Source organism: Plecotus auritus, assembly GCF_963455305.1.
Source record: "Plecotus auritus genome assembly, chromosome: 8".
In the NCBI taxonomy this organism is placed as follows: domain Eukaryota; kingdom Metazoa; phylum Chordata; class Mammalia; order Chiroptera; family Vespertilionidae; genus Plecotus; species Plecotus auritus.
Genome location: NC_137782.1, coordinates 173,426,348 through 173,452,258, shown reverse-complemented (window position 1 = coordinate 173,452,258; position 25,911 = coordinate 173,426,348). Strand labels below are relative to the sequence as shown.

Genomic DNA, 25,911 nt, shown 5'->3' with positions numbered 1-25,911 from the left:
CCCGCCCCGGACGCCCACCTTCACCCCCCCGCCCACCCCGGACGCCCACCTTCACCCTCCCCAGCCCCAGATGCCCACCTTCACCCCCTCCCAGGCCCCAGATGCCCATCTTCACCCCCTCCCAGGCCCCGGACGCCCACCTTCACCTCCCGCCTCGGACGCCTGTTTTCAGCAGGTTGCCACGGAGTCCGGGTGTCCACTCTGGTCCCCGCTCCCTTCACAAGGGCTGGGCTTCACCGAGCACCCGGGCTCCGTCCCACCGTCCTCCGCCGGCAGCCGGGTGGGCGGGGACGGGGCGGATGCCTCACGGTCCTAATTTCTGGTTGATGTTGAACTTGAGTGCGTTGAAGTGCACACGTTACACGTGTTCAGCTTGTTACATTCTCACAAAATGTGCAGACCTCGAACCCGCACCAGAGGCCCACAGCCCTTCCTCGTCGCTGCCCACCCCCCCCCCCCCCCGGGCGGCCGCCGCCTCGCCCTCCTCGCCACGCGCCCGCTTTCCTGGTTTCGTTCTCTTGTGCATGGATCGCACCGAGGCCGCCTCGGGTGTGGAGGCCGCCCCCTGGACGGATGCTGCAGACGGACATCGGGACAGTTCCCCGTGGGGCTGTCCCCAGCCGTGCGGCCATACGCATCCTTGCACGCGGCGTTGGTGGACATGGGTCCCTGCGTCTGTTGGGCGCAGATCAAGGAGTTGAATTCTGGGTCGTGGGGGCAGGGGGGTCATCTTTAGCCAACGGGCCCAACAGTTGTGCCGACGGGTGGAGATGGCAGGTCCCTTGGTTTGGCGACGGGAGCTCGAATACGCTGGCCCTGGGAGTGGACGTGGGAGCGACAGAAGGCCTGCACTGCGTGGGCATCGGGCGTGTGGTGGCCGGCGCCCAGTGCCCGGGGGACCCGAGGGCTGGCCATGGCCCAGCGTGCCCCCTTCGTGACGCCGCAGCCGTGCGCTCTCACCTTCCCTCTTGGCGTCCACACGGTGCCCTGTGGCTCTTCCCAGCCCGGACCCCACGCCCCGCGACACGCAGGACACGCAGCCCCTCCCTCGGTCCTGGAACTGGGCGGCGGGAGCAAAGGCCGCTGCGGAGAGCGGCCCTGGTGCGGACGTCCGTGTGAGAGCGTCCCGCCGGCCGCCGTCTCCATGGGGACCGCGGTGGGATCAGCCATCCTCGGCCGCAGCCCCCCCGAGACGCCCTGATCCCCAAACCAGGCGTCTCCGACCCCGGACCCGCTCCATCCTCTCCCTCGGGCGCCCGGCTTCCTGAGTCAGTGGGGCTGCAGGAAGTACTAAAGCGGTCGGTCGGTCGGTCGGTCGGTCGGTCAGCTCGCGAGCAGGCGTGCGCCCTGGTGTGCGCGGCAGGAGGGGCGTTGGGGTTCCCGCCGCCAGTCCGTGCGGGAAGCCTGTGCCTGGCACCAGGAGGCGCCCAGCCGTAGAAGAGGACGCGTTCCCGGTGCCTCCCCGGGCTGGCAGCGAGGGCCGCGGGCACCGGTCCCCCAGGCCGGCGCCTCGGGAGGAGGACCTGGCCCCAGATTAGGGGGCGACTGCAGGGCCCGGAATGAGCCGAAGGTCCACGGAAGCTCCTTAGGGACCCGACTGAGAGTGACACCGAGGGACGGCCCCTCGCCCCCGGGATGCGGAGCGATCCCGAGAGCCCACCCTGACATCGGCACCCACCTGGCCATGCTGCCCCTGGACTGGAGGCTGCCGGGTTCTCTAGGCCGCCTGGGGCGATGACAGCTGATGCCCGGACGGCCCCTGGCGGCAGCCCTGGGAAACCCTGCGGTCTGCCTCCCGGCACCTGTGACCCCGCTCTTTGCCCCTCTGGCCTCTGGGATGGAGACATTCAAGAGCAGGGGTGGGCAAACTTTTTGACTCGAGGGCCACAAGGGGTTCTTAAACTGGACCGGAGGGCCGGAACAAAAGCATGGATGGAGTGTTTGTGTGAACTGATATAAATTCAAAGTAAAGGAGCGGAGGGGAGAGCAAGAGAACCGGATAGAACCGCCGGATCCGGCCCGCGGGCCGTCGTTTGCCCACGGCTGTTCAAGAGCATCGGCGAGGATTCCTTCTTAAAAACGACTTTATAGAGGTGGAATTCACATTCCATACAATCCACACGGTCAGCGAGGGCGCGGTGGTCAGTTCATCACACACGTGTGGCCCCATCGCTCGTCAAGTCTGGATGACGTCCATCACCCCCAAGGAAAGCTGTCACCTCCCGTCCCCCACCCCCCCATCCTCCCAGCCCGAGAAACCACGAATCTACTGCCTGTCTCTCCAGATTTCCTATTCTGGATGTTTTAGGTAATGGAATCATACAGTTTTGGTCCTTTTTTAAGAAATACATATTTTTTTTTATTGACTTCAGACCTCCTGGTTCCTAGGTCGACGCTCAGCCACGGAGCCACACCGGCCGGCCCGTGCTTGTCCTGCTGGGTCTGGCTTCTTCACTCGGTGTGTCCTAGGCCCGGCTACGCGGCCGCTTGGCCAGCGCCTGGTGCCTGCGTGCAGCTGAGTGGCAATAGCCCCCGTGCGCATAGACCACCTGTTGCTTATCCCCCCGTCTGCTGGTGGACACCAGGTGTGTGTCCGCCCTTTGGTGACCAAGCTGCTGCTGCTGTGAGCGTTGCGTCCAGGCTCTGGCGTGGACACGTGGTTTCATTCCTCTGGGGTGCACCTCGGAGTGGAGTGTGTGGGCTGTGTGGTGACTGCCGGTTTGGTGATGGAAGGAGCGCCAGGCTGTTTTCCGAAGCGGCGGCAGCGTGAGATCCCCAGCGGCAGTGCCGGCAGGCCCCGTCTCCCGCATCCTCGCCAGCTCGCGTGTGGGCCTAGCTTTCTGACGCCAGGAATCCCAGTGGGTGCCAGGCGGGGTCTCGTGGTTTTGACTTGCATTTCTCTGATAACGAGTGGTGCCGAGCGTCTTTTCATGGGCTTATTGGCTCTATCGTGGATCTTCTTTAGAAAAATATCTCTTTTTTAAAAATATATATATTTTATTGATTTTTTACAGAGAGGAAGGGAAGAGGGAGAGAGAGTTAGAAACATCGATGAGAGAGAAACATCGATCAGCTGCCTCCTGCACACCCCCTACTGGGGATGTGCCCGCAACCAAGGTACATGCCCTTGACCGGAATCGAACCCGGGACCCTTCAGTCCGCAGGCCGACGCTCTATCCACTGAGCCACACCGGTCAGGGCTAGAAAAATATCTCTTTAAGTCCTTCGACCATTTTTTAATCGGGTTGTCTTTCCATCGAATCATAAGAGTTCTTACCCTAGCTGGTTTGGCTCAGTGGCTAGAGTGTCGGCCTGCGGACTGAAGGGTCACGGTTTGATTCCGGTCAGGGCACGTGCCTGGGTGGCAGGCTCGATCCCCCGTAGGGGGCGTGCAGGAGGTAGCCAATAAATGATCCTCTCTCATCATTGATGCTTCTATCTCTCCTCCCTCTCCTTTCCTCTCTGAAATCAATTAAATATATATATATATATATATATATATATATATACATATATATAAAGCGTCCTTTATATAGTATATTCTAGATACAAGCCCCTTATTAGATAATATTTTTCACCCATTTTGTATTTGTGTTTTCATATTCTTGACTGTGTTCTTTGAAGCGTAAGTTTTAAATTTTAACGAAGTTCAACTTACCTTCTCTTTGGTTGTTGGGGCTTTTGGTGTCAGCCCTAAGAATCCGCTGCCAAATCCAAGGCCGTGCAGATTTGTCCCTGCTTCCTTCTAAGAGTTCTTACAGTCTTAGGTTGTTGTTGTTTTTTTAAAAAATATATATGTATTTTTAAATAGATATTTTATTGATTTCAGCGAGGAAGGAAGAGGGAGAGAGAGAAACATCCATGATGAGAGAGGATCATGGATCAGCTGCCTCCTGCACGCGCCCTACTGGGGATCGAGCCCGCCACCCGGGCATGTGCCCTGACCGGGAATCGAACCGTGACCTTCTGGTTCACAGGTCGATGCTCAGCCCCTGAGCCCCGCGGGCCGGGCATCAGCTGTGTTTCTTTATTGTGGATTGCCTGTTGCGTCTCTCGGGTGGGCTCAGACGCCCACAGCGCCCTGGAGGCCTGCCTCTGTTTTCCGTCCTTGCTGACATTTATTGAGTTGGATGTGCCAAGCACTTTTTTGTGCATGAGCTCATTTAATCTTTTACAAGAACTCGATGAACTAGGCAGGATGAACATCTCCATTTTGTGTGCTAGGAAGTGAAATATAATGAGCTGGGTCACACAGCTAGGAAATAATGGAGCCAGGATTTGGACCCGGGCAGTCGGCCACACAGCCCGCCCCCTATGCTCCTGCCCTGCTCTCCCGGGGCCCTGCTCTGTGCTGGGATGGAAGTACAGAGACCCCAAACCTGAGAGAGGAAGGTGCCTTAGGCCTGACATAAACAAAGGCCTGGGGGTGGCGGGTGAAGGAAGGGCCCCTGGGAGAAAATGATGTGTGAAGTGGGCCTCCAAGGCGGGTCCAGGGCAGGGCCCCTACGGGGTGACTTTGGGGGTGTGACTTGTCTCTTACATCTCCTCCCCCAAGTGCTGGGGAGAAAGGGGGGGCTCTCCCAGAGAGCCCCCAGGCGCCCGCAGATCTGTTTGAATCACCCCAGCTTGCTGTGTGACAGACATCGGGAGCAACCAGCTATAACTCAGCATAATTATTTCTGCATAATGACTTCTGCTACTTGATGCCATGACTGTAATCTTTATCTGTGACGGGGAGGCTGGCGGCGGGAGCCCCTGTGGCTTAGCGGCAGAGCCAGGGGGGGATTTGCAATTCGAGTTAATGGCCCGTCCCAAGCAGCCTGGGAGCCAGGGCCCTCGGGGCCTCCGGGATGGCGGCCCCTCCTCCCTCTGGCGAGGAGGCCTGGCGTCCTGGTGTTCCGCCTGCCGGCTTCCTTCTAGGGGATGCAGGGCACCCCCTGCTTTGTCGCAGATGGGAAACTGAACCAGAGTGATGTACGTCTAGGGAGGCGGGATGGTCCGGGGTAGAAGGTGTCCGCCTGGCGACCGGTGCTCTCCCGTCACTGAGCCGGTCACTGAGCATGCTGGTGGTGATGCCTTCTGGTCGTTCGTTGCATGTGGGGCCACAGCTGGGTGGATGCCCCTGTGCCCCGCCCTGTGCCAGGGCCCTTACAGTGATGCCGAGGGTCAGACAGTGGCCGCAGGCGCCCAGCACTCAGCGATGTTGCAGCTCCTGAGCCTGGGTGGCCGCCGGAGGCCACAGCCACACCCAGCGCTGGCTCCAGCCCCACCCCAGGGGCGGCCCCGCCTCCAGGGGCCTTCTCCCTTCAGTACGGGGTGGCGTCCCTCCCTCCTGAGCCAGGAACCAGGTTTCCTGTACGTGGCGTGGGACCTGAGAAAGCCGTGGTCCCCCCACCGGCCACGGGAGGGAGAAGCCACGGGAGGGAGAAGCCACGGGAGGGAGAAGCCACGGGAGGGAGAAGCCACGGGCTCCCTCGGGGCCGGGTCCACACCCAGTCACCTGTTGGTTCTCCCTTCCAGGGCATGGTCTAGTGGCCCCTGCGAGGACGGGAACCAGCCCCCGAGGCCCTGAGCCCTGCTCCGTCTCCACCTCCGCTCGCCTCGGGTAAGTCGCTCGGGGAGGCCTGCCGGGCCTGGGGGCGGGTGCTTTTAGGATGACTCAGGCTGACTTAGCAGGATCACTTCCTGTGGGCATCCAGGCAGCCCTCAGCCATGGGGGCAGGTCCTGTGCGACGGGCATTGCGGGCAGACGGCCGGTGCACACACGTGCGCGCACAGTGGGCACGCGTGACGTGGCTTGGCATTCTCACCTGTCACTGCCAGCCGGTCTTCGCTCAGTGCCCAGGGGCGGGGACAGAGGAAGGCTGCACGATGAATGAGTGAATGAATGAATGAATGAATGAGCGATCAAAAGACGTCTCGGCGGTCGAGCTGCTTGCTGGCGTGTGGGTCAGGGCCCCTCAGGTCCAGCCCACGCGGACCCTTCTCATTTCCCAAGGCCGCCAGCACGGCCCCAGGCGCAGGGCCCAGGTTGCGGGGAGGCCCAGATCCCCCACGTTCTGTCCTGTGGGCCCTTGAATATCCTTGGACTTGTCAGACCCCCGTGCAGATGTTTAGCTCAGAAGTTATGACTGGGAACACGCTCCCCAAATGAACGTTCGCTCTGTGGGCTGTGCTTGGACCGTGGGGGGTCTCCAGGAAACGCTGTGAAGGCAGAGGCCACCTGGGCCAGGAAGTCTCCATGGAACTCGGAGACCTGGGCCTGCCGAGGAAGGTGGGCTCAGCAGACGGGCCTCCGCGGGCCCCGGGCCCCTGTGACGCTGCTGGGCCTGGAGGCACTGGGCCTGGGGTTTGTCTGGAAGGAGTCCCCACAGCCGCCGGACCCTCCTCCTCCCCCCAACTTCCTTCCTGTTATCAGTTCCCGTGTCCTTCCCATGTCTTTCCCATGTCCTGCCCGTGTCTTTCCCGTGTCCTTCCTGTTATCAGTTCCCGTGTCATTCCCGTGTCTTTCCCGTGTCCTTCATGTGTTTTTCCCATGTCCTTCCCATGTCTTTCCCGTGTCCTTCCCATGTCTTTCCCATGTCATTCCCATGTCTTCCCCGTGTCCTTCCCATGTCTTTCCCGTGTCCTTCCCAAGTTGCAGGCGCCGGCTCCTTGGTGTGGGATTATTCCTAGCCGGGCCCTGGAACTCAGAGCCAGGTCCTTGGGGAGAGGGGTGACGGGGGGACCTGGGCCCCAGCCTGAACGCCAGAGTCTGTCGGTTTGGCCCCGGCGTGGTGCCGGGCGCCAAGCAGGAGCCACCTGGGCGCCGAGGAGAGGAAACCCAGGCCTGGCCTTCCCCACCAGACCGCACGCGCTCTGAGGGCCTCTCCTACCTGTGTGTGTCCCAGCGCTCAGCACGGTGGGTGCACTTAGTAGGTGCTTATCAGCGTGTGAGTGCGTGCGGTGGCCCCCCGTCCCTGCGGCACCTAGGGCTTCTGGTGTGGTGATCCCTAGAAGTGGCAAAGGCGGCTTTCACGAGCTGTCCTCACTCCTCATGGGAGCACCCCTTCACGACAGCGGAGGACTGCGGCCGCCGAGGCCCCAGGGCGGCTGGCCTGCGGCCACTCGTGCGCCTGACCTTTCAGCCTGGCTGATGCCTTTTTTATTGGGAGTGACTTACTGTTTCTGTTTCTTCCCGAAGACACTGAACATGAATCAAACGCCCGAGATGATTCACTGGGAGTTTTCTTCCAAGTGTGAAAACACGACAGGGAATGTGTTTGGGTTCGTGTGCTGAGCCAGGAGCGATACCAGACGGGCATTTGGGGCAGCCTCCCTGCGGGGAGAGGACCTTCCCCGGCGGACGGAGCCCGTTGTCAGCGGACACAGGACCCCGGGGGCCGTGCGTGTCTTTAAAACACCTCTGAAGTCTAACGTTCGTAACTGGAGGCCCGATGCACAACATCTGTGCCAGAGCATGCCCTCCTTCCCCCGGCCGCTGGCACCGGCTTCCCTCTGGCACCCGGGGCCTGGGCTTCCCTCCGGCCCCGGCTTCATCAGGAAGGATGTCTGGAATGACGTCCGGTCCAATTAGCATGTTACCCTTTTATTATTATAGATGACGTTTCTTACCGACAGTTTCTATCCAAGATGTCTTAGAATGTGGCCAGAGCTCAGTGGTTCATTGGGGGCCCATGAACTGAAGCTGCAATCACCCCTGAAGCGGAAACCTGGCACCGCTCCGCGTTCCACCGTCCGCTGGGAAACGCGCTAAGCCGGTGATCTGCCAACCGAGGTGGGGGAGGGACCGAGCGCAGCTGAGCGGGCGAACCTCCCCGCCGTGCGGAAGCCGCCCTGGGGAGCCGCACCAAGACCCTAAGGCCATGTGTGGGCATGAGGGCGCCTCGGGCCTCGTCGTCCGAAGTCCTAGAGCACAGACGAGGAAAGTGACGGGCCGAGATCACCCAGGCTCGGCTCCGCTCCGAAGGGGAAACGGCCGATGTGCTGGTAACAGCCAATTCTTACCTGCTCTCCAGACGCCCACTCCTCCCCCTGCCCCACGGCGCCGTCCTTCAGCCCTTCCCTTTCCCTAAGAAGGAATTCACAGGCACTTAAAAAAAAAAAAATGTCTTTATTGATTTCAGAGAGAGGAAGGGAGAGAGAGAGAAACATCAATGATGAGACGCACTGATCGGCTGCCTCCTGCAGGTCCCACACTGGGGATGGAGCCCGCCACCTGGACATGTGTCCTGACCGGGAATCAAACTGTGACCCCCTGGCTCATAGGTCAACACTCAACCACTGAGCCACACCGGCCAGGCTCACAGGCACTTTTTCGGGTGTTTTTGGACTAAGACTTGACAAGTTGGAACTGCCCTTCCAGGGATTGGACCGAATCGCTGGGTTTGATGGCTTCTTCCCTCTCCCTGCCCCTCGCTAATACATGTGTTCATCTACCCGTCTGTTCCTACGGGCCGGTCCCGTCCCTGCTCAGGAGGACGCCTGGGAGGTGACAGGCCCAGAGCTGTGTGGCTGGGACAGGCGTCAGCTGGGAGTGGTCCCCCAGAAACTCCGGCCTGAGAATCATTGAGGCCAAGACGCTGTCCTGAGCTCCCTGCATCTCCAGGATAAGTCGGGAGGCTGGCCCTAACCCCCTCTCCAGCCAGGACCCCCTAAGCCAGCCCTGCCCAGCCACGCTGCTTCTCCACCTCACACCTCAGGCACACGGCGGTTCCCCGGGGAGTGCCCTTGTCCACGCGACATTGTCCCCGACGGCTCCGGCTCCTGCATGCCTTCTTCACTTCAGGCCCACGGCGATCCCTTTTACACCCCACGGTCCTCGTGCATAAAATCCCTGTGCGAGCTCAGGGAGTATGTAAAGTGGCTGTGGAATGAATGAGTGAGTGTGTAAAGTGGCTGTGGAATGAATGAGTGAGTGTGTGAAGTTGCTGTGGAATGAATGAGTGAGTGTGTAAAGTGGCTGTGGATGAATGAATGAGTGTGTGAAGTGGCTGTGGAATGAATGAGTGAGTGTGTGAAGTGGCTGTGGAATGAATGAGTGAGTGTGTGAAGTGGCTGTGGAATGAATGAGTGAGTGTGTGAAGTATCTGTGGAATGAATGAGTGAGTGGTAAACATGGCTGTGGAATGAATGAGTGAGTGTGTGAAGTGGCTGTGGAATGAATGAGTGAGTGTGTGAAGTGGCTGTGGAATGAATGAGTGAGTGGTAAACATGGCTGTGGATGAATGAGTGAGTGTGTGAAGTGGCTGTGGAATGAATGAGTGAGTGTGTGAAGTGGCTGTGGAATGAATGAGTGAGTGGTAAACATGGCTGTGGAATGAGTGAGTGAGTGGTAAACATGGCTGTGGAATGAATGAGTGAGTGTGTGAAGTGGCTGTGGAATGAATGAGTGTGTGAAGTGGCTGTGGAATGAATGAGTGAGTGTGTGAAGTGGCTGTGGAATGAATGAGTGAGTGTGTGAAGTGGCTGTGGAATGAGTGAGTGAGTGGTAAACATGGCTGTGGATGAATGAGTGAGTGTGTGAAGTGGCTGTGGAATGAATGAGTGAGTGTGTGAAGTGGCTGTGGATGAATGAGTGAGTGTGTGAAGTGGCTGTGGATGAATGAGTGAGTGGTAAACATGGCTGTGGATGAATGAGTGAGTGTGTGAAGTGGCTGTGGAATGAATGAGTGAGTGAGTGGTAAACATGGCTGTGGATGAATGAGTGAGTGTGTGAAGTGGCTGTGGAATGAATGAGTGAGTGAGTGGTAAACATGGCTGTTGAATGAATGAGTGAGTGGTAAACATGGCTGTGGATGAATGAGTGAGTGGTAAACATGGCTGTGGATGAATGAGTGAGTGTGTGAAGTGGCTGTGGAATGAATGAGTGAGTGTGTGAAGTGGCTGTGGATGAATGAGTGAGTGTGTGAAGTGGCTGTGGAATGAATGAATGAGTGAGTGGTAAACATGGCTGTGGATGAATGAGTGAGTGTGTGAAGTGGCTGTGGAATGAATGAGTGAGTGTGTGAAGTTGCTGTGGAATGAATGAGTGAGTGTGTAAAGTGGCTGTGGATGAATGAATGAGTGTGTGAAGTGGCTGTGGAATGAATGAGTGAGTGTGTAGAGTGGCTGTGGAATGAATGAGTGAGTGTGTGAAGTTGCTGTGGAATGAATGAGTGAGTGTGTAAAGTGGCTGTGGATGAATGAATGAGTGTGTGAAGTGGCTGTGGAATGAATGAGTGAGTGTGTGAAGTGGCTGTGGAATGAATGAGTGAGTGTGTGAAGTGGCTGTGGAATGAATGAGTGAGTGTGTGAAGTATCTGTGGAATGAATGAGTGAGTGGTAAACATGGCTGTGGAATGAATGAGTGAGTGTGTGAAGTGGCTGTGGAATGAATGAGTGAGTGTGTGAAGTGGCTGTGGAATGAATGAGTGAGTGGTAAACATGGCTGTGGATGAATGAGTGAGTGTGTGAAGTGGCTGTGGAATGAATGAGTGAGTGTGTGAAGTGGCTGTGGAATGAATGAGTGAGTGGTAAACATGGCTGTGGAATGAGTGAGTGAGTGGTAAACATGGCTGTGGAATGAATGAGTGAGTGTGTGAAGTGGCTGTGGAATGAATGAGTGTGTGAAGTGGCTGTGGAATGAATGAGTGAGTGTGTGAAGTGGCTGTGGAATGAATGAGTGAGTGTGTGAAGTGGCTGTGGAATGAGTGAGTGAGTGGTAAACATGGCTGTGGATGAATGAGTGAGTGTGTGAAGTGGCTGTGGAATGAATGAGTGAGTGTGTGAAGTGGCTGTGGATGAATGAGTGAGTGTGAAGTGGCTGTGGATGAATGAGTGAGTGGTAAACATGGCTGTGGATGAATGAGTGAGTGTGTGAAGTGGCTGTGGAATGAATGAGTGAGTGAGTGGTAAACATGGCTGTGGATGAATGAGTGAGTGTGTGAAGTGGCTGTGGAATGAATGAGTGAGTGAGTGGTAAACATGGCTGTTGAATGAATGAGTGAGTGGTAAACATGGCTGTGGATGAATGAGTGAGTGGTAAACATGGCTGTGGATGAATGAGTGAGTGTGTGAAGTGGCTGTGGAATGAATGAGTGAGTGTGTGAAGTGGCTGTGGATGAATGAGTGAGTGTGTGAAGTGGCTGTGGATGAATGAGTGAGTGGTAAACATGGCTGTGGATGAATGAGTGAGTGTGTGAAGTGGCTGTGGAATGAATGAGTGAGTGAGTGGTAAACATGGCTGTGGATGAATGAGTGAGTGTGTGAAGTGGCTGTGGAATGAATGAGTGAGTGAGTGGTAAACATGGCTGTTGAATGAATGAGTGAGTGGTAAACATGGCTGTGGATGAATGAGTGAGTGGTAAACATGGCTGTGGATGAATGAGTGAGTGTGTGAAGTGGCTGTGGAATGAATGAGTGAGTGTGTGAAGTGGCTGTGGATGAATGAGTGAGTGTGTGAAGTGGCTGTGGAATGAATGAGTGAGTGAGTGGTAAACATGGCTGTGGATGAATGAGTGAGTGTGTGAAGTGGCTGTGGAATGAATGAGTGAGTGAGTGGTAAACATGGCTGTTGAATGAATGAGTGAGTGGTAAACATGGCTGTGGATGAATGAGTGAGTGGTAAACATGGCTGTGGATGAATGAGTGAGTGTGTGAAGTGGCTGTGGAATGAATGAGTGAGTGTGTGAAGTGGCTGTGGATGAATGAGTGAGTGTGTGAAGTGGCTGTGGAATGAATGAGTGAGTGAGTGGTAAACATGGCTGTGGATGAATGAGTGAGTGTGTGAAGTGTCTGTGGATAAATGAGTGAGTGTGTGAAGTGGCTGTGGAATGAATGAATGAGTGTGTGAAGTGGCTGTGGAATGAATGAGTGAGTTTGTGAAGTGGCTATGGATGAATGAGTGAGTGTGTGAAGTGGCTATGGAATGAATGAGTGAGTGTGTGAAGTGGCTATGGAATGAGTGAGTGAGTGTGTAAAGTGGCTGTGGAATGAGTGAGTGAGTGTGTGAAGTGGCTATGGAATGAATGAGTGAGTGTGTGAAGTGGCTGTGGAATGAATGAATGAGTGTGTGAAGTGGCTGTGATGAATGAGTGAGTGTGTGAAGTGGCTGTGGATGAATGAGTGAGTGTGTGAAGTGGCTGTGGAATGAATGAATGAGTGTGTGAAGTGGCTGTGATGAATGAATGAGTGTGTGAAGTGGCTGTGGATGAATGAGGGAGTGTGTGAAGTGGCTGTGGAATGAATGAATGAGTGAGTGTGTGAAGTGGCTGTGGAATGAATGAATGAGTGTGTGAAGTGGCTGTGATGAATGAGGGAGTGTGTGAAGTGGCTGTGGAATGAATGAATGAGTGAGTGTGTGAAGTGGCTGTGGAATGAATGAATGAGTGTGTGAAGTGGCTGTGGATGGATGAATGAGTGTGTGAAGTGTCTGTGGATGAATGAGTGAGTGGTAAACGTGGCTCGTGCTGGTTTCTCTGAGAAAATTCCCCCAGTGAAGTCCTGGTCGCAGCACCTGGGATGTGGTGGGAAGGCCCTCCCCTGAGAGGCCACCCCCTGGGGCTGGCGGTTCAGGGTGTCGCTGGGCCAACAACCAGGGCAGCACCACGGAGCCTCGCTGCAGCCCGCGAGCTGGCCGAGGGCCCGCTCCCCCTGCCCCCCACGCCGCCCGGGTTTCTTCCATCCTTCCCCTCATTTCCTCTGTGAAGAGCAGGAATTTCACTGACCTCCCTCCCCCTCGCCCGCCGGCGTCTGGGCCTCTGTCCCACACTGCGGTTCTAGGCAGCCCCGGCTGGTTTTAGCATAAACGCTGGGATCACCCTCCATCGGTCCGTCTGTCAGTCTGTGTCCGGTGCTTTAAGTTTGTCCAAGTCCCCTCAGGGCCTTTACTTCCCTCCTCACGGCCATGCTGTAAAATCAGCAGGTAGGGACCTTTCTTCCCATTTACCCTCAAGGACACGGAGGCCCAGAGGCATTAAGAGACAGCCGAGCCCTAGCTGGTGTGGCTCAGTGGATAGAGCGTCGGCCTGTGGACTGAAGGGTCCCGGGCTCGATTCCTGTCAAGGGCACACGCCCGGGTTGCGGGCTCGGTCCCCAGTGGGGGGCGTGCAGGAGGCAGCCGATGTGAGTCTCTCTCATCATGGCTGTTTCTGTTTCTCTCCCTCTCCCTCTCCATTCCTCTCTGACATCAATAAAAAATATATATACTTAAAGCTCAGTTGGCTTGGGGTCCGCCCCAGGTCCCTGAGAAGGAGACGCTGAGGGATGAGATGTTTTGGAGGCTTTAACATGATCAGGCGGCCCCTGTCCTGACTGGTTGTGGGCAGGGGCATTGGCTGGACAGGCTGGGGGCCATTGTGAGCCCCACCGTCAGCCCCTCCTGTGCCTTTGCCATCTCTCCTGCGCCAGCTGCTCTGCGTCCTGGGCACACGTTACGATCACGCTGGACGCTGACATCCAGCCTCTGGCCTGGCCCGGCTCTCTCCATGCCTCTCCCCTTGCCCACCCACCTGGAGCCCCGAAGTCCAGCTCAGACCTCACCTGGGCGGCCTCTAACCTTCACACAGGGACAGGCGGGCCCCACTCCAGCCCCCTTGTCTCTGGGTTGGGGAGGGGGAGTGTGGGTACCTGGGAAGGGCCTCTGTCTTGTTCATCCAGGTACCCATGCCCAGCACAGAGCGGGCCTCAGAAATGGGGGCACAGGGAACAAGAGATCTCCTTCCACTCCATCGTGCCCCTTCCCTCACTCCCCCACCCCAGCTCCAAATCTGCCCGCACAGCAAGGCCCCCAGCGAGGCCGGGGCAGGCGGAGGAAGCCAGGGTCCCCGCAGGACCCACCTGGGCTCCCCCCCTCGCCGTGCCCCGCCCACCAGCGCTTGTGGGAGCGTGGAGCCACATGGGAATGGACTGACGGGACTGCGGCTCTATGACCAGCCACGTGTCTTGCTTCTGGTCCTGCCTGGAGGCCTTTTCCTGGGCGTCTGAGGACTCGGCAGGGGAGGGACCCTCCTCTGGGGCATTTCCTCTTCCTCTCTGTCCGTCAGGTCCTCCCCCAGAGGCCTGTGTAGGTCCGTCCCACTGGCCTACCTGCCTTGCTGCTGTGAGGCTCCGCCCCAGACCCTCCAGTGGGTGCCGTGGGTCAGGATGAAGCCGAGGCCACCCACCCAAGTGAGATCTGCTGGCAGGAAGCCCCCAGCCCCCCGCCGGGGACCCTGTGGCTGGGGAAGGGAGGACAAGCCCCGGTTTGGTGAATGGACCCCCCGCCCCCCAGGCTGACACTGCGCTGGTAGATGGAGCTTCCGGAACCGAGTCTGATTCCCGATGTCCGTCCGGGAGCCTCGAACCCAAGCGGGAGAGCACTTTGCCACCCGAATCCCTGGCCTGGGGGGCCGAGATCGCTGTCACCTGCTCCTCTGTCCGGCGGTGCCCGCCCTGGGCACACACAGCCCTCTGTCACGTGTGCTTGCCGAGCACTGAGTGCCAGGCCCTGCTCCGGGCACCGCGGGGACAAGAGCACACAGGAGGGGGGCGGCCAAGACCCATCGACATGGTGCCAGGGGGCGACGCTCTGAGAGGGCCGAGGGCCGGATGTGCTCGAGGTGGCTCCTCAGGGGGCAGCCGCCCCCGGACTGACGGCTCCTGGGGCCTGAAGCAGAGGTGGCTGCCTTGCGGTCCGCAGGGGGAGGAAACCCGGGTGGAGTGAGGGCCGGGGGGGGGGGGGGGGGCTAGAGCAGGCTCAGCAGGTTCTCCTCCTGGTGGGTGAGGTGGTCTCTCCTCCAGGAGCGGGTCCCGCAGGGGAAGCGGTAAATGGAATCACACAAGCGGAGGCTTTGATGGAAATAGGCTGAGAAGATGCGACGGGAATGCCGAGTGAAGAGCCGGGGCAGGGGAGTTGGGAGGGGCCCCCTGAGGAGGTGACTGGAGTTGGGGTTTGGTGGGTGGGTAGGAGTTTGCCGGGAACCGAGGCAAGGAGCCGCGTGCATGAGCTGGTGTCTTCAGAGGCCCAGGTGTGTGCGGAGAGTGGCCACCGGCCTCTTCCGGTGGCATTAGCCCTTCCCGCAAGGAAAGAACGTTCTCGGGGATGTATTCCCTTCTCTCCACTCTTCCTTTCCCAGCCTCCGTGAGGGCACCTCAGCCTGCGGTGAGCGGAGGGCGGGTGGCTGAGAAGGGAGGGATTCGGTGCCTTGCTTGACCTGCATCCTCTCTCTCCCTCCCTCCCCCTCCCTCCCTTCCCTCCATCCTTCTCTCCCTCCCTCCCCCTCCCTCCCTCCCCTCCATCCTTCTCTCCCTCCCTCCCCCTCCTTCCCTCCCCTCCATCCTTCTCTCCCTCCCTCCCCCTCCTTCCCTTCCCTCCATCCTTCTCTCCCTCCCCCCCTCCATCCTTCTCTCCCTCCCTCCCTCCCCCCTACCCCCTACCCCCCTGTTCCCTCCCTCCCTCCTTTTATTTATTTTCTAAACGTTGGAGTCATGGGGATTTTAAGCTGCTGGGGATGCGTGCAGAAGTCAGAGGGTTTTCCGCTGGATTTCCCAACCCCAGGTCACTGGCCTGGAGCCCATCCAGCCGGGGAGACTGTGATGATGCAACAGGGTCTCAGGGAGCCCTCGGACATGGCTCCGGGTCACAGGGGGACCTGGATCTAGGCACACCCTGCACTGCGGGCGCCAGAGGCCTCTGAGCTCTTCCCTCCCCATCATTCGGCTTTGCCAGTTCACCCTCGGAGGAGGGGGCAGGGGACGGGCCCTTCCTGCAGCCCCTGCCCCTCTGCCTCACGGCTCACACCTCACTCACACCCCACGCCCCACGCCCCACGCCATAGCCAGGATCAGACCTGGGTCCCCACGGCAGCTGGCCTCTGGCAGAGGACTTGAAGCTGCTGAAAATAGGAACCGGTGGGACCCACACAATTGTGAAATGCAAACACCATTATCTTTCACTCAAGGGCACTAAGGAGGGAAGTAAACAAGGACTCCCAGCTGCCCTGGGCCTGTCAGCCGGATGCTGACGACCTGAGAACTGGAAGGTTCTGTTGGGTGGCCCCAGATCCACACAGTGTGTCCCAGGGGTCGCCCAGGGCCGAGCGGCCACCAGAAACGCAGCACCACCTGCATGTGTGAGGTTCCCTTGCCCAGGAGACACATTTAAACACGGAAAAAGAGACAGGTGAGATGCATGTTACCGACACGAGTCATTGAACCCAGAGGCTGTCAGGTTCCATTTCACATGTAATCGGGAGAGGAAAAGTATTCATGAGGTGCTGCACTTCGTCTTCCTCATAAAGCCGTCAACACCTAGTGTGCATCTTACTCTGAGGGCACGGGTACGAATTCAGATGGCCGCATGGGAGGGAGTGGTGGTAACACTAGCTCATAGATGGAGAAACTGAGGCAGCTGCACCTGTTTCAGTGATGTGGGCTGAGGCTGGCGGGCCGGGGAGCAGGCTGGGGCTCCGTCGGTGGACAGATCTAGCTCATAGATGGAGAAACTGAGCTAGATCCCTGGACTTTGGCAGCTGCTAGGTGGAGGGGGCGTGGCCGGGGCGGGGTCGGGAAGCGGAGGTGGGGCCTCCAGCTGAGGCCCTGGGAAGCCTGTCCCCGCTGCGCCCTCTGGTGTCCGCCTCGCCTCACTGCAGCCCGAGCCTCCCCCGGTTGCCTCTCCCCGCACTGGGCTCGGCCCTCCCTCCCAGCAGCTGTGCCCCAAGCCTGCTGCAGGCCCTGCTCCCCTGGAGGAAAAGGGGCGCGTGCAGTCAGCCCTCCTCTTCCGCGGGAGCCTTTGCCCAGGGCGCCATTTCTGTTGGGTGACGGGGTGATGGCGCTGTCTTTGCAGAGTGGCTTGTCGGTACAGCTGGGTCCCTGGCTTCACTGGTAGCAGGGGCCACCGGGCATGCCGCGTCCCACCGTCCCCGCGAGGCCGCCTGCTTCGGCTGAGCCTCAGGAGAGACCGGAAGGGTGGTTCTTAGGACCCGTTCCAGCCGAGCCGCTGGCAAGCGCCCGCGGCCGGCCCAGCGATGCCGGGGTGCGTGGGCTATGCTGGGCACTCACGGGCTCCGTCGCGGCTCCCTGCACGTCACAGCGGGAAGGCCAGCGAGTGGACCTGTCCTGGGAGCACGTGTGATGGCAAGGGAGCAAGGCGGGCGCCGGCTTGGAGCGCCATGGCGCCTTCCCTCTGCCCAGGGACCCTCACCCTTCACAGCCCACCTGCCGCGCACACGCACATGCCCGGAATGGCCTCAGCGCTTGTCTCTACGATGAGATGGCATTGCTTCCTCCCAGCCTGGCCCAGCATGGCCCCCGCCTCCCCAGCACCTGGGACCTGCCATGTACCCTGCCCCCTAGAGGTGGCCTGGGGGGGGGGCACCTTTTAAAGTCCTCAGCATCCAGTTGGTTTTTTAAAATATATATATATATTTTTTTATTGATTTCAGAGAGGAAGGGAGAGGGAGAGAGAGATAGAAACATCAATGATGAGAGAGAATCGTTGATTGGCTGCCTCCTGCACGTGCCCTCCTGGGAATTGAGCCCACAACCTGGGCATGTGCCCTGACCGGGCATTGAACCGTGGCCTCCTGGTTCATAGGTCAGTGCTCAGCCTCTGAGAACACCAGCTGGCTTGAACTTCCTAAGAGTGGAATTAATGTTACCGACTTTAAAAACGGTTTTAAATGGGCGTGGTCAAGACACCACACAGGCGGAGGTGGGCGCCCGCCTCGGAGCCGCAGGGTCTCCATGTCATCCACGATTTCTTGATCGTTTTTCTCCAAAATAAAACTTATCCTTTTTGTTTCCTGAACACGTCACTCACTATCTCCCAGCTGTTCTCTGACATGGCAGACGTGCCAGGCCTGCCGGGCCCACCCCCCAGGGCCCAGGGTCCAGGGTAGAGCTCTGTGGTCACGCTCACACGGACCAGTGTGCATGAGCTGTGGGGCCCTGAGCAGGTTGCCTAACACCCCCTGGGCGTCGATGTCACCGTTCGTAAAAGGGTCTGCCCTCGCCCGCCCGGCACAGCGTGAGCGCCTGGCGAATGGTGGCTGCGGTTAGCATGTTGCCCTTAGTTAATGTGCTGCCGGAATGGACCAGTGTGCGACCTGCTGTGTGTTCGGGCCTGATAAGTGCTTTGAAACGGGACACATGCTCGATGCCTCTGTTCCACCCCCACCCGGAAACTCTAGGATGGTGGTGGTTTTGAAATACGTTCTTAATAAATACTAGAGGCCTGGTGCACGACATTCATGCACTCTGGGAAGGGGGGTGGTCTCGCAGTCCCGGAGCCCTCAGGGGATGTCCAACTGATGGCTTAGGCCCGCCCCCCGCAGTCGGACATCCTTAGCGCTGCTGTGGAGACGGGCCGCTGCTCTCCCCAGCTCTCAGCCCGGCTTCTGGCTGAGCGTGCTCCCCCTGTGGGAGTGCACTGACTGCCAGGGGCAGCTCCTGTGTGAGCATCTGCCCCCTGGTGGTCAGTGCGTGTCATAGCAACTTGTGGTTCCGCAGTTTGGTCGATTTGCATATTAGCCTTTTATTATATAGGATTTGTTCAGAATTTATTTGAATTTCCGAAGATGATCCACACTGGATTATATTCATGCTCTGTGACTATACCTTCTCATTTTTTATAACAAAAACAGCAGCAGCTGATAGGGTGGCCAGCTTTGTGGAGGACCCCAAATGTAGTGTAGTTCAAGGTCTTGTCGTGGGAGGGGGTCATTTTCTCCAGAGAAGATCCTCCGGTGATGTGGGCTGAGGCTGGCGGGCCGGGGAGCAGGCTGGGGCTCTGTCGGTGAGCAGGCTGGGGCTCTGTCGGTGAGCAGGCCTCCCCGTAACTCCCATGTTGGCTCTGCACCCACTTCCTCTGGCCCTGTCATTCCCTTGCCCAGAGTCCCCACAGGCCCCCCCTTGGAGATGGGGGTGTAGCCACCCAACTGCCCGTTGAGGGGCTGCTTTACTGCTGGCACAGACGGCCCAAATCTCCCTGCTTACCACAGCCGAGGTGCATTCCCAGGCGCTCCAGGGCCATGTGACTTGGGCGCGCGAGCTCCGCTCCACCCAGTCATCCAGGGCTCCAGCGGCTCCCTTCCGTCAGCTCGGGTGGGGTCCAGGGAAGAACAGGTGCTTGCTGTGAGCAGAGGATGGCTCTCCCCCGTGCACCCCAAACGGTGGTAATGAGGAGACGGAGAGAGGGGCGTGGTCAGGTGAGGAAGCCTGGTTGAGCTGCGTAAGGAGACTCCGGGCCTGTGCCCACGGGGCCCCAGCCTCCCTGGGATAGTGTCCGGCAGTGAAGGGGCCACTCCATCCCCCTCCATCACCAGAACGCAGTCGGTGCCCACTGGGCCGCACGGGCCCCGGGCGGCGTGCTCTGGCGTGTGCCAGGAAGGACCGGAGCGATGCCTCGTAGACTCCCCCGCCCCTCCGGGGGCCTGGAGGAGCCAGGGCAGCCGGGCACAGGGATGGCCCTTAGGGGCCCCCCAGCCCTGGGTGCAGGACCCACAGGGGAGTCCTAGCCCTCCGGGTGGCGGCAGGGGTGGGGAGCCAGGCCTGCCCGGTGGCCCCAGCAGAGCCCTGTCCGCAGGTGTAGCCGCCGGCCGCCATGGGCAAGCAGAACAGCAAGCTGCGGCCCGAGGTGCTGCAGGACCTGCGGGAGAACACGGAGTTCACGGACCACGAGCTGCAGGAGTGGTACAAGGGCTTCCTCAAGGACTGCCCCACCGGCCACCTGACCGTGGACGAGTTCAAGAAGATCTACGCCAACTTCTTCCCCTACGGCGACGCCTCCAAGTTCGCCGAGCACGTCTTCCGCACCTTCGACACCAACGGCGACGGCACCATCGACTTCCGGGAGTTCATCATCGCGCTGAGCGTCACCTCCCGCGGCAAGCTGGAGCAGAAGCTCAAGTGGGCCTTCAGCATGTACGACCTGGACGGCAACGGCTACATCAGCCGCAGCGAGATGCTGGAGATCGTGCAGGTGGGAGGGGCTGAGGGAGATGGTGGGGATGGTGTGGGTGGGAGGGGCCTGGGGGAGATGGTGGGGATGGTGTGGGTGGGAGGGGCCTGGGGGAGATGCTGGGGATGGTGTGGGTGGGAGGGGCAGGGGAGATGCTGGAGATGGTGTGGGTGGGAGGGGCCTGGGGGAGATGCTGAGATGGTGCAGGTGGGAGGGGCCTGGGGGAGAGGCTGGAGATCGTGCAGGTGGGAGGGGCCTGGGGGAGAGGCTGGAGATGGTGCAGGTGGGAGGGGCAGGGGAGAGGCTGGAGATGGTGTGGGTGGGAGGGGCCTGGGGGAGATGCTGGAGATCGTGCAGGTGGGAGGGGCCTGGGGGAGAGGCTGGAGATGGTGCAGGTGGGAGGGGCAGGGGAGAGGCTGGAGATGGTGTGGGTGGGAGGGGCCTGGGGGAGATGCTGGAGATCGTGCAGGTGGGAGGGGCCTGGGGGAGAGGCTGGAGATGGTGCAGGTGGGAGGGGCAGGGGAGAGGCTGGAGATGGTGTGGGTGGGAGGGGCCTGGGGGAGAGGCTGGAGATCGTGCAGGTGGGAGGGCCTGGGGGAGAGGCTGGAGATGGTGCAGGTGGGAGGGGCAGGGGAGAGGCTGGAGATGGTGTGGGTGGGAGGGGCCTGGGGGAGATGCTGGAGATCGTGCAGGCGGGAGGGGCCTGGAGGAGATGGTGGGGATGGTGCGGGTGGGAGGGGCCTGGGGGAGATGGTGGGGATGGTGCGGGTGGGAGGGGCCAGGGGGAGATGCTGGAGATCGTGCAGGTGGGAGGGGCCTGGGGGAGATGGTGGGGACGGTGCGGGTGGGAGGGGCCTGGGGGAGATGCTGGAGATGGTGCGGGTGGGAGGGGCCTGGGGGAGATGCTGGAGATGGTGCGGGTGGGAGGGGCCTGGGGGAGATGCTGGAGATGGTGCGGGTGGGAGGGGCCTGGGGGAGATGCTGGAGATGGTGCGGGTGGGAGGGGCCTGGGGGAGAGGCTGGAGATGGTGCGGGTGGGAGGGGCCTGGGGGAGATGCTGGAGATGGTGCGGGTGGGAGGGGCCGAGGGAGATGCTGGAGATGGTGCGGGTGGAGGGGCCGAGGGAGATGCTGGAGATCGTGCAGGTGGGAGGGGCCACGAGGGAGAGGCTGGAGATCGTGCAGGTGGGAGGGGCCTGGGGGAGATGCTGGAGATGGTGCGGGTGGGAGGGGCCTGGGGGAGATGCTGGAGATGGTGCGGGTGGGAGGGGCCTGGGGGAGAGGCTGGAGATGGTGCGGGTGGGAGGGGCCTGGGGGAGAGGCTGGAGATGGTGCGGGTGGAGGGGTGCTGGGGGAGAGGCTGGAGATGGTGCAGGTGGGAGGGGCCACGAGGGAGAGGCTGGAGATCGTGCAGGTGGGAGGGGCCTGGGGGAGATGCTGGAGATGGTGTGGGTGGGAGGGGCCTAGGGAGAGGCTGGAGATGGTGTGGGTGGGAGGGGCCTGGGGGAGATGCTGGAGATGGTGCGGGTGGGAGGGGTGCTGGGGGAGATGCTGGAGATGGTGCGGGTGGGAGGGGCTGCGGGGGAGAGGCTGGAGATGGTGTGGGTGGGAGGGGCCTGGGGGAGAGGCTGGAGATGGTGCGGGTGGGAGGGGCCGCGAGGGAGAGGCTGGAGATGGTGCGGGTGGGAGGGGCCTGGGGGAGAGGCTGGAGATGGTGCGGGTGGGAGGGGTGCTGGGGGAGATGCTGGAGATGGTGCCGGTGGGAGGGGTGCTGGGGGAGAGGCTGGAGATGGTGCGGGTGGGAGGGGCCGCGAGGGAGAGGCTGGAGATGGTGCGGGTGGGAGGGGCCGCAGGGGAGAGGCTGGAGATGGTGCGGGTGGGAGGGGCCTGGGGAAGAGGCTGGAGATGGTGCGGGTGGGAGGGGTGCTGGGGGGAGGCTGAGGGTCCTGAGCGCCAGGTCCACTGTCAGGCAGGGCTGTGTCCCCCTCCCCCGCAGCGTGCAGGCATTTTTGTTTAAGGCTGTGGGTCCTTGCCCCGGTGACCATGAGTCACATGCTGCCTGCCATCAGCTGGTCCCACGGCCCTAGGAGAGGGTCACTCCCTGCACGTCACACAGCTGAGCCTCGGAGGCGGTTTCCTGAGAATCAACAGCTGAGAGTGGCGTGATTCAGGGGACCCTGGACAGTTGTGAGTCCTGGTTTGAGGGGCCCCGGCAGCTGGCGGTGCCCCCAGGAACGTGCGGTGTGCGGTGGACGGGACATCAGCGGCGCCTGTGCCAGCCGGCTCCCTGCCTTCGCGCTGTCGAGGACTCTGCGCAAGGCTGTTGGAGGGAAGCCGAGTGCTCGCTCTCCGGGTGCCTAGCGATGTGCAGGCACAGAGGGCCGTGGCTGCCCCGCTGTCCCCCCCTCGCCCCTGCTATCCCCCCACTCCCAGCCGGCGGATCTGGGTCTAGATGTCCCGGAAGAGGTGCTCGCCACCCGCTAGGGCCCTCAGGGCTCCGTGAGCAAAGGTGTGGCCACGCAGGTCCCCTGTAGTTGGTTTCCACACAGAACACACCGCGCAGGCTCGGGGACTGGCACAGAGCCCCACGCGTGCCCGTCCCGGCATCGAGGCCCTTCACACACACACACACACTCACACACACTCACACACACACACACACACACACCCTGCCCGGCCGGACCCTGGGGCTGAGCCCTGGATGGCAGTGCCTGAGGAGGGTCTCCGCATCCTGCTGGCCGCCCGGTCCCCCCTCCGCCGGCTGCCCCGTCGGGCTGCTCCTGTGGTTCTCCAGGGGTTCAGGGGCGGAGTCTTCATTCGGAACCGAGGCCCAGCCTCACGGTGCGATGCTCACAGCGGTGTGTGCTGCGGGAGGGGTGGTACAAGCACAGGCCTGGGTCAGCCCCTCGGGGAGCTACGGGGAGCTCCCAGCCCCCGGAAGGCTCCCTCACGCACCTTCTGGGCACCTCCCCCCAGGCGGCCCCCCTCTTCTGACCGCTGCAGTGAGGTCGTTGCGCCTGCTCTTGAGCCCCCATCACTGCGTCCGGCTTCCTTTGCCCGACTTCCCACCTGTGATACTCACCCGGGTGCCGGGAGGGGCCGGGGCCATTCCTCCAGCGGGTGGGGGGGTGGGGGGGGTCCTGGAGGCCGGCGAGCATCCCCACCTCTCCGTGCGGGGGTGTGGGCTGGACGGAAGCTCACTCCTGCCCCGCCGCCCAGGAATGTTCCGGAATCTGAGCTCACGCCTCCGTGTGCCCTTTGCAGGCTATTTACAAGATGGTGTCCTCGGTGATGAAGATGCCCGAGGACGAGTCCACTCCGGAGAAACGGACGGACAAGATCTTCAGGCAGATGGACACCAACAACGACGGTAAGGCCCGGCCCCTCCCCTGCAGCGTGTCCCCGGGAGAGCCCGGGGCAGGGCAGGGCAGGGTGGTGGGGCTGCACCCCTGAGCCACGGTCTCCGAGCTTCTAAACTGGGGACACAAGCAGCCTTGGGGGCGTGGCCCGCGTGCTGATGGCCCCCCCCACCCGCCCTGGTGGAGGGGGCGCCTTCAGGACCCCTCAGCCTGAGGAGTGGGTGTGACCCCTGAAAGCCCCACCCGCCAAGGAGGGCAACAGGCCAAGAGCCCGGGGCGGGGCGGGCGTTAGGGGGGGGCGGGGGGGGTGCCTGGGAACTCTCCTGGGAGGGTGCTGTTCCCTCCCTTCCAGCCTGCCCGAGCCTGGACGCTGTTAGTCTCCGTGGTGCCGGCCTGCCCCTGCTGGGGCCCGGGAGGGGGCCCTCTCCGCTGGACAGGCGGGGTCCCTGCCCACCGCTGTACCTGTCACTGCAGCCGGCTCCCGGCCTCCTGGCAGAAGCTCCCTAACTGAGATGGGCCCCCGACCAGCCTGGGCCGACCCCTCCAGCGCCTCCTCCCCTTCCGTCCCGCCAGCGGCCCTTGGAGACGGCTGTCCCCTGGCCCCGCTTTGCACTGAAGTCCCTGGGGCGGGGAGGTTGGCAGCTGACCACTCCTTAGCGTTGGGCACCGCTGGGCACCAGCCGAGCTCCTACTGCCTCCCCCCCCCATGAACTGCCCCCTCCTCCCTTGACCCCCCCAATCTCCCCGCCCTGGTGGCAGCAGAGCTTGGCACAGACTCCGACAGTGTCTGCTTCAAACCCCGTCCTGCCCACGTCTGCGCGGGGTCAGGCCCCTGGGGAGGGCGCACGTGTCACCAGTCCCCACCACCCCAGGGGCAGACGGGCCAGAAGCAGACGGGTCTCCCAGCTGGGCCTGCCACCCCCTGTGGGCAATGACCCTGGGCCGGCTGTCCCCCGTGGGCAGTGATGTGGGCCGGCCACCCCCCGTGGGCAGTGACCCTGGGCCGGCCGCCCCCTGTGGGCAGTCACCCTGGGCCGGGCTGTCCCCGTGGGCAGTCTCCCTGGGCCAGCCGCCCCCTGTGGGCAGTGACCTGGGCCGGGCCATCCCCGTGGGCAGTGACCGTGGGCCGGGCTGTCCCTGTGGGCAGTCACCCTGGGCCGGGCCGTCCCCGTGGGCAGTCTCCCTGGGCCGGCCGCCCCCTGTGGGCAGTCACCCTGGGCCGGGCCGTCCCCGTGGGCAGTCTCCCTGGGCCAGGCCATCCCTGTGGGCAGTGATCGTGGGCTGGGCCATCCCCGTGGGCAGTGACCGTGGGCCGGGCTGTCCCTGTGGGCAGTCACCCTGGGCCGGCTGCTTCAGGCCCCCAGCCCTGGCCGGGTTACGGGTTAGAGGCAGAGGCCTTGTTTTCGGGACAAGCCACGTCTCCCTTCGGTAAAGCGTGGGGTGACCCTTAAAGGACTGACACCGCCCACCGGCCCCGCATGCCGCCACACTGGGTGTGCCTGCAGCAGTGAGCAGGGAAAGCAAAAGGGTTCTCCCGAAAAGCCCACGAAGCAACGGCACCGGGATGGCGTCCGGCCGGCCTCCTGAGGGGCGGCTGAGGGGTCCCCGGGCTCGGGAGGAAAGCCCGCGGGCACCGCTGACTCCCGCCCCCTCCCCGCAGGCAAGCTGTCCCTGGAGGAGTTCATCAAAGGTGCCAAGAGCGACCCGTCCATCGTGCGGCTGCTGCAGTGCGACCCCAGCAGCGCCAGCCAGTTCTGAGCCCGGCGCCCGGCGGCAGGAGCGGGGGCTTCTCGCCGGAAAAGCTCTGCTCGCAGAAGCGATGCCTCCTCCATCATCCCTGCTACCCCGGCCGGCCGGGCCAGGTGACCCCGCACTCACCTGTCCCCCCGCAGCCGCGCCCCCTCCGCCTGGCCTCCCCCACCCTCCCGCCCGCCCGCGTCCAGGGCTCATCGGCCGCAGGGAGCCGGGACCCCACCAGGACTCGGTGGGCCCTGAAGGTGGCGCAGGCGGCGGTGTCTGCGGTTGCGGGTGATGGGAGGGGGGGCAGGAGCGGCGAGGAGGGCGGCCTCCCGTGCATGGCAGCACCCAGCTCGTCTTCTCAACCAAAGCCACGCGCTCGTCCGTGTGCTGCGGGCGCCTCCCTGTCGTGTGTAAATTACCCGCCTTTTGATGTGAAGTGTCACGTGTAGGTCCCGTATTTAATGCCTCGATGGCCTCCGAAGCGTGGTCCCCTCGTGGCCTGTGACCCCCCCGAGCCGGTTCTCTTGTGGTATTTATGCCCAACCTGCCCGTGTCCGAGGACATGCATGCCCGTCCGCGGCGGGGAGGCCCCCAAGAATGCAGGGTCTGGGTAAGGGGTGTCGTGTGGCCGGCCCGGCGTTTCCTGTATTAAAATGATCGAATAAACAGCATCCTCCGAGTCGTGTGTTGGCCCCTGAGAGCCCCAGCCCGCGCCCTCGCGCCCTCGGGAAGGGTGGGCCCCCGCAACTCGCCCCTCGGAGCCCCTTCGTTGTCACTGTGTCTCCAGGTCGGCACAGCCTGTTCTTCAGCGCCCGCCTGGTGCCGAGAAGCACTGGTGGGAATAGAGAGGACTGTCCTTGGCAGGTTTGTGGGGACACTGCCCCCCGCGCCTCCA

General features: G+C 61.4%; 1 protein-coding gene across 4 annotated transcripts in view; it reads left to right on the top strand.

The window, feature by feature from the left end:
- The window catches only part of HPCAL1 (hippocalcin like 1), an 80,292-nt gene extending 54,608 nt beyond the window's left edge, over positions 1-25,684 (top strand). For 2 of the 4 annotated variants that reach the window (XM_080685993.1, XM_080685992.1), the window contains exons 2-5: positions 5,521-5,605; positions 19,544-19,939; positions 23,182-23,287; positions 24,937-25,684. In XM_080685993.1, the coding sequence (XP_080542119.1) occupies positions 19,562-19,939; positions 23,182-23,287; positions 24,937-25,034 (582 nt within the window). In that variant the 5' untranslated portion in view covers positions 5,521-5,605; positions 19,544-19,561 and the 3' untranslated portion in view covers positions 25,035-25,684. The remainder of the gene's footprint in view (positions 1-5,520; positions 5,606-19,543; positions 19,940-23,181; positions 23,288-24,936) is intronic. The other 2 variants (XM_080685994.1, XM_080685995.1) reach the window with 2 other exon arrangements.
- Positions 25,685-25,911: the final 227 nt, after the last annotated feature.